Source organism: Orycteropus afer, unplaced genomic scaffold, assembly GCF_000298275.1.
Source record: "Orycteropus afer afer isolate SDZICR_OR568_19922 unplaced genomic scaffold, OryAfe1.0 scaffold01247, whole genome shotgun sequence".
Classification (NCBI taxonomy): domain Eukaryota; kingdom Metazoa; phylum Chordata; class Mammalia; order Tubulidentata; family Orycteropodidae; genus Orycteropus; species Orycteropus afer.
In genome coordinates, this window is record NW_006922834.1 from 164,282 (window position 1) to 172,169 (window position 7,888).

General features: G+C 37.7%; 1 protein-coding gene across 1 annotated transcript; it reads left to right on the forward strand.

Annotated features, from left to right (window-relative positions):
• Positions 1-653: 653 nt before the first annotated feature.
• LOC103213070 (exosome complex component RRP4-like) lies at positions 654-5,637 on the forward strand. The gene is given in 3 exon segments (XM_042783456.1): positions 654-740; positions 4,806-5,171; positions 5,173-5,637. Coding segments are annotated over 3 exon segments (918 nt in total).
• Positions 5,638-7,888: the final 2,251 nt, after the last annotated feature.

A 7,888-nucleotide genomic window follows, 5' to 3' on the forward strand; every position in this document is an offset into this window, starting at 1 on the left:
ACTTGCTATTTACTCCAGTGAACTTTACATGACCTCTAATTTAAATTGACTCCCACAACAGAATATAGGAAAACGTGATATACACTGTTGCTTTAGATTAAAGATGTGAACTGGTCATTGAAGGTAAATGTATTTCAAAGGAAAGTACCTTTGTACTTTGTATCTCAATGTATCTCAAATTATGAAGATTGAAAGTTAAATTTTCCTCCTGTTTGTTATAAGAATTGGACCTTCATGTCTGAAAGTATATTCATTTTCAATGCAAGTTGAAGGAAGTATCTATCTTTACTGTCAAAAGGAGGGAAGAAGAAATCGAGCAAGAATGTAAAAAGCACTTGTCTGAGAATAGCTTGGAGACACTTGTGATAAATACAGAAGCCAACGTTTCTGACTTGGAAATATTTTTTTTGGAAATTACATGAGAATTGCCCAAATCTTCTAGATGTTACAGTCATTCCCTGATCTGTCACTGGAGAAAATGAAGTCCACTTATTTTGGTAAAGAAGATAAAAGAGAAGTTTGTTGATTAATATATTTCTTTTTCAACTCAAAGTGCAATTTGGTCCCACTACCAGCTAACTACTACATTCCAATTACATAGCCTTCCTGCAGCTACTGCAATAGATGTGTTAGTGTTCACATGGAAAAGCAACATGCCTGTAAGTCAGAGAGGTTTTAAGGGATGTATAAAAGACAAAGCCCTGGATTTATACGCAGTCATTGTCACAGATATGTGGATGGTAATCTCAAACTCCTACTTGATGGAGGAATATTGCATTGGGAGGCAGACATTTGGGGAATTTCTTTTGCATTAATTCCTCATCTTTTATACCTTGAATTTATGCAAATTATAGATTTCATAGTAACAAAGATTCGACCCTAGATAATGAAGGATCACACAAACATATTTAATTTTTATAAACCCTTTCTCAAAACCTCTAAAAAAACATTACTTTTGATATGTAAGAGCAGTATACCAAATCGGTAAATAATATGCCAATCAAATAACTAGAATTAAGGTAACTAGGAAGATTCTGGTTTCATGTAGATGTACTCAAATTTAAAATCTTAATAAAGGTCTCAAGGCACAGACAAGATGGCATCCTGCTAATATGCTCCACCAAATCACTCTACAACAGAGATCCAGAAAAACTTACCCTAGAATTCTGAGTGTCTATGAGAAGATAAAGAATTAGATTGAGTACAGATTGGAAAGGAACTGAGCAAGGTCAGTGACTGTGGAGATAAAAGAAGCCAGGATCAGTTTAAAGTGTAACCATTTTAAACATATAAACATAGAGGCATAAAACATATCAGATTTGGGTTAGGAAGGGAGAAAGGAAAAAAAAAAAAAAAACTTCATGGAATACACACAGTGATAAAGACACAGTGTAGACAGATCAGGAGGAATTAAAGGTGAGCTCTGGTAGTATAGTGGCTAAAGCACTTGACTGCTAACCAGAAGGCTGGCGGTTCAAACCCACCAGCCACTCCTCGGAAGGAAGTTTGGGCAATCCTACTTCCTTAGTGATACTGCCTCGGAAACCCAAGGAGGGGTCACTATGAGTCGGGGCCGACTCCATGGCACATAACAACAACAACAACAAAGTCATGTGGGAGCTGGAAGAGGAATATGCAGGGAAGTAGGCTAGACTTACAGTCACAGAAGTGGCCACTGAGTTTGGAGGGAGCAAGAGAAATGGAATAAAAGAATTCTCATTAGTAAACCAAAGGGGCTGCTGTAAAGTCAATTACAACTCATAGTAACCATTTTTGAAATGGAGTGGAACTGCTTCCTGTGGTTTCCAGAGTTTGGATCTCTGTCACATCACTCTCCTGTAGAGTGGCTGGTGGGTTCAAGCTGCCTGCCTTTTGATTGATGGCTGAATGCTTTAACTACTATGACACGCACGGTCTTTTGAGCTAAGGACCTATGTGAAGAAAAAACCTGTATTGGTCGAAGAACCTAGGCTCAGAACAATCTCTTGCTTGATCAAAACATGCAAGAGCTGGATAAATGTCTGAGTGGACACATAAAGGCACCAGACCCACATCAGTGAATTGAGATTGGACAAATGCACTCCTTAACTGAACAAACACACACCTTTCCTATGCGTAAGAGTAAATACGCTTTCCACCTCTTTCAGTGGACAGAGTTAGAGGCTGAAGCATGCCAGAGGCTGAAGCAATGACATAGTTTTTCACACTGAACACAACAGGAACACAATTGTAACCTCCTCCCTCAGAAGTATCCTCTCACGCCAGGAAACTTCCACTTCTGCAAGGAGAAAGGGCTGTGTTGGGGCAAGAGCTGGGTAAGTGCATGTGTGTTCCCAAAGAATGCCAGACCCACACCAGTGAATGAATAGCAACTGGTGAGCCATGTTCTTCAAAATAAAAATACAATTTCTCTATGAATAGGGGCAAAACCTCTCCCCACCATCACCAAACTGGTAGACAGGGAACTTCAGCTTGGATCTCCTAACCACTTCTTTCACAACATAGCCACCCTCAGCAACTCAATCCAAATGGACAGACATAGAAGCTGTGGCTCTCCCTTCCTGCAACCACATAACTGACTGATTTTTCTCACATTAAGCACAAGAACCACCACTCATCTGTCAGTTTGTCATACAGTTGTGGCTTGTGTGTTGCTGGAAGGCTGGAGACTATGCTGGTGGCATTTCAAATACCAGCAGGGCCATCCATGGTGACAGGTTTCAGTGGATCTTCCATGTTAAGACAAACGCAGAGAAAGGAAGAGGCCATCCACTTCTCAAAGTATTGGCCAGTGAAAACCTTATGAATAGCAGTGAAATGTGGTCTGATGTATTACTAGAAAACTTTATGAATAGCCCTGAATCACACTGTCCAATATAGTGCCAGAAAATGAGACCCTCAGGTCAGAAGGCACTCAAAATACAACTGAGGAAGAGCTGTCTCCTGAGAGTACAGTTAAATCTTAATGATGTGGATGGATAAAAGCTTTTGGGACCTCCATTTGCTGATATGACATGTCTAAAAATAAGAACAAACAGCTGTAAATGACCATTAATAATCACAACATGGCATGTACAAAGCATGAATTAAGGATAATTGGAAATTGTCAAAAAATAAAATGGAACACATAAAGATCAATATCCTAGGCATTAGTGAGCTGAAATGGGTAGGTTTCAGCCATTTTGAATCAGCTAACCATATATTCTTCTGTCAGGAATAACAAATTGAAGAGGAATGATATGAAATTCATCATCACCAAGAATGTTTCAAGATCTATCCTGACGTACAATATTGCCAATGATATGATAGTATCCATACACCTACAATAAAGACCTTTTAATACTATTATTATTAAAATCTATAAACCAACTACCAAAACCTAATATGAAGAAGTTGAAGATTTTACCGACTTCTGCAGTCTGAAATTAACCAAACATGCAATCAAGATGTATTGACTATTACTGATAAATGGAATGCAAAAGTTGGAAACAAAGAAGACTCACCAGTAGTTGTAAAATAGGACCTTTGGGATGGAAATGACACTGGATATCACAGGGTAGAATTGTGCAAGATCAATGACTTTTTCATTGCAAATACCTTTTTTCAACAACATAAGTGTTAGCTATACATGTGGACTTTGCCAGATGAGGTACACAAGAATCATATCGACTATATCTGTGGAAAGAGGTGATGGAGAATCTCAATATCTTCAGCCAAAACAATGCCAGGAGTTGATTGTGGAACAGACATTGACTGCTCATATGCAAGTTCAAATTGAAGATGAAGACAATTAAGACAAGTTCATGAGAGCCAAACTATGACCTTCATTATATCCCTCCTGTGTTTAGAGACCATCTAAAGAATAAATTTGATGCATTGAACACCAATGACTGAAAACCAGAGAAATTTTGGGATGACATCACAACATTATCCATGAAGAAAGAAAAAGGTCATTAAAAAGACAGGAAAGGAAGAAAAGACCAAAATGGGTGTCAGAAGAGACTCTAAAACTCACCCTTGAACAGGCAGAAGCTAAAGCAAATGGAAGAAATGCCAAGATGAAAGCTGAACAGATTTCAAAGAGCAGCTTGAGAAGACAGGTCAATTATTATAATGAAACACACAAAGATCTAAAATTAGAAAACAAAAAAGGAAGAATGCGCTCAGCAATTCTCAAGGTGAAAGAACTGAAGAAAAACTTCAAACCTTGAGTTGAAATATTGGAAGATTCTACTGGCAAATTTTTGAATGATGAACAAAACATCAAAAGATGATGGAAAGAATACAGAGCCATGTACCAAAAATAATTGGTCTATGTTCATCCATTTCAGGAGGTGGCATATGATCAAGAACCAATCATATTGAAGAAAGAAGTCAAAGCTGCATTGAACGATTTGGCAAAAAAACAAGAATCCAGGAAATGACAGAGCACCCATTGAGATGCTTCTCCATCACCTCTTGCCACAGATAGTCAATCTGATTCCTGTATACTCTGTTTGGTGAACTCCAAGTGTATAGATGCTGTATGTGTTGTTGAAAAAAGGTATTTGCAATGAATAAGTCATTGGTCTTGCAAATTCTATCATGCAATCTCCAATGTTATTTCTATCACCAAGGGCATACTTTCCCACTACTGGCGATTTTCCTTGTTTCCAACTTTTGCATTCTATTCACCAGTGATAGTCAACACATCTTGACTGCATGTTTGTTCAGTTTCAGACTGCAGAAGTTGGCAAAAATCTTCATTTTCCAGCACAAATCATTGGTGCCAAGATAAGGCATCTTATTGCTCTTAAGCTTCTTAGCAAGAGTTGGGTCCTGAAACTAAAAAACACCTGGTGGTGCCGGGGGACATGATCACTATAAACACGGGCTTCATGTGGGGCCATGGAACATATATGGGGGAAGAGAAGCTCATAGCATCTCTGGCTGTCTCCATGGAGAGAGTACAAAAATTGATTTGTGTGAAAGCTTTGAAAACCAGAGATTATGGTGAAGTAGGAGACATAGTATTCGGGAAAATCACAGAGGTTCAACAGAAGAGATGGAAGGTAGAAACCAACTCCAGGCTGGATTCTGTCTCACTTCTGTCATCCATGCTCTTTCCAGGAGGAGAGGTTAGGAGAAGATCTGCAGAAGATGAGCTTGCAATGAGAGTTTTCTTGCAAGAAAGGGGACCTTATCATTGCTGAGATACAAGTAGTATTCTCTGACAGAGCTTTTTCTCTTCACACGAAGAATCTAAAATACAGAAAACTAGGCCAGGGTGTTTTGGTCCAGGTTTCACCCTCCCTGGTAAAACAGCAGGAGACTCACTTCCATGATTGGCCATGTGGTGCCTCAGTGATTCTAAGTAACAATGGCTTAATCTGGATCTATCCAACACCTAAGAAAAAAGAAGAGGAGGCAAGGTGCTTCACTGCAAACGTGGAGCCTGTATCCCTTGCTGATGGAGAGGTGATATCCCAGCTTTGGAACTGCATCATCTCGATGGTAACTCAGAGGGTGATGCAGTGTGATACCAGTATCCTGTACTGCTATGAACTATCCCTTCCACATCAGATCAAAGACATAATAAAGCCAGATATAGTAGAAGAAATTGTGATTGAAACATGCCAGAGGCTGTTAGAACAGTAAGGATAAGAAGTAAGGATAAGAAGAGGCATTTGAAAGACAGGACTGTATGTACCTGGCTGGAGCTGTTTTTGAAAGTGAAGATTCAGATGTATGGTCCCTATGACTAGAGCTCAGTGAAGGATCAAGAAACTCAACAATATCAATATTTGATGAGTAAAATTATTACATACATATCTATACAATTTCAAGGACTTCCCTTTATTTTAAAAAGCATAATTTATAAGATCATCTATGGCACAGTTTATCATTTCCATATTATGAATTTCCTGTCTATCTTTCCAACAAGTTTTCATATAATTATGAAATATATAGAATGCAAATAGATATTTGCATTCAATTATCCAGCCAGAATGCTTCTTGGAAGCAAGAATGACCAGATTTCATCTCATCTACTTTGGTCCTGTTGTCAGAAAGGACTATTCCCTGGAGAAAGGTATTATGCTTGGTAAGGTGTAGAGTCAATGAAGAAAGGGAAAGCCCTTCTGTGGGTAGACACAGTAGCTGCAATTCTGGACTCAGGTATAGGAAAGATCATGAGGCTGGCACAGGACTGGGATGTGTTTCATTCTGCTGTGCATAGGATCACTATGAGTTGGAGACAACTGTATGCACCTAACAACAAGAACATTATCTATTCTTACAGATATTCTTTAGGGGAAACTATGGCCTCAGAGGTATCATATATGCTTTATCTTCAGACTTAAGTATCATTTCTGTATATTTTTAATTTTGACTGACTGTACTTTATCATTTAAATATTTGCTTAAATATCAGTTTATACATTAAGTATTTCCTGATCGCTAAAATTGAGTGATTGACCAGAGTGCATGATTCCAAACATGTTGCCTTATACATTTTATAAAATTTAATATACACTTAATAATTTATCCATTGACTAATACTATGAGTTGAGTTGTTACCCACAATATAGATAGATAGATAGATATACAGATAGATAGAGATATGTATATAGATAGATAGATAGATAGATAGATAGATAGATAGATAATTCAGAACTTGTGAAGGAGGTTATTTGGAAATAACGTCTTTGAAGATACTATTTGCTAGGTTAACACGAGATCATATTGGAGAAGGGTGGGTCCTTATCTATATGACACCTGATCTTTTAAAAGAAGGGAAGTTATACAAAGGAAGAGAAAGAGGAAGGACGCCATGTAACATTTCAGCTGCTAACCAAGGAATGCCTGAAACTATGAAAAGCTAGTAGAGAATAATGGAGGAGTTTCTCTTTCAGAGCACTCAAAGGAAATAACATGCCCGCTATTGTTATTTAGACTTCAAAACTGTGAGACAGTGATTTTTATAAGCCTCACGATATACAATACTTTGTTACAACAGCCTACTGATACTAAGGGTTTGGTATTGTGAATGGGGTAGTGCTCTAACAACTACCAGAGAATGTGGAAGTGGCCTCACAATTATGTGATGGGTAGAAGTTTTAAAGTGTCCGAGGGTAAAAGAAGAGATTGCCTTAAGCAAGCCATTGGTAGAATTATGGGGATTAATAGTGATTCCGTTGAAGGATCAGAACGAAATGAGGAGAACTTTAGAGAAAGCTTCTACTGAAGAGAACAGAATGTTTTTTTTGAAATGTGGACATTAAGTGTGCTTCTAGTGAGGCTTTAAATGGAAATCATGAATATACTATTGGATACTTGTGGAAAAATATGTCTAAATGTTTTGCAAAAGGTAGAAACTCTAAGTGATGGACTTACATGTTTAGTTGAACAAATTTGTAATAAAAATCTTGAGGATTAGTCTGGTTTCTTTTTGCTACTAATAATAAAGCCCAAGAAGAAAGAGATAAATTGAGGAAAGAACTACAGAAAAATTTACCAGAATTTGAAGACATGGAAAATCTTCAGCCTAGCAAATTGGAAAAATTGAAAAGTAGGCTATGTAGAGTATAGTAACGATGTGACTATACAACCATTTGCTAAAGAGATTAGGCATTTTACTTCTCCATCCAATCAACAATATATCTGATGAAAATGTAGTGGGCAGAACTTGATATCCAAATTCATTGCTGTTGAGTTAACTCCAATTCAAAGCTCAAGAATTTGATGAACACAGCACCTCTGAAATTATGGGGTACATGAAAAGCTGACAAGAGAAGTTACTTTAAATCTTAATACACAGAAGACAGAGACATGATGATCTCCATATACATCCAAATAAGTAAATTGATACTTAGCTTTTTGACAGAGAACTATGCATTTGATTTCTGAAG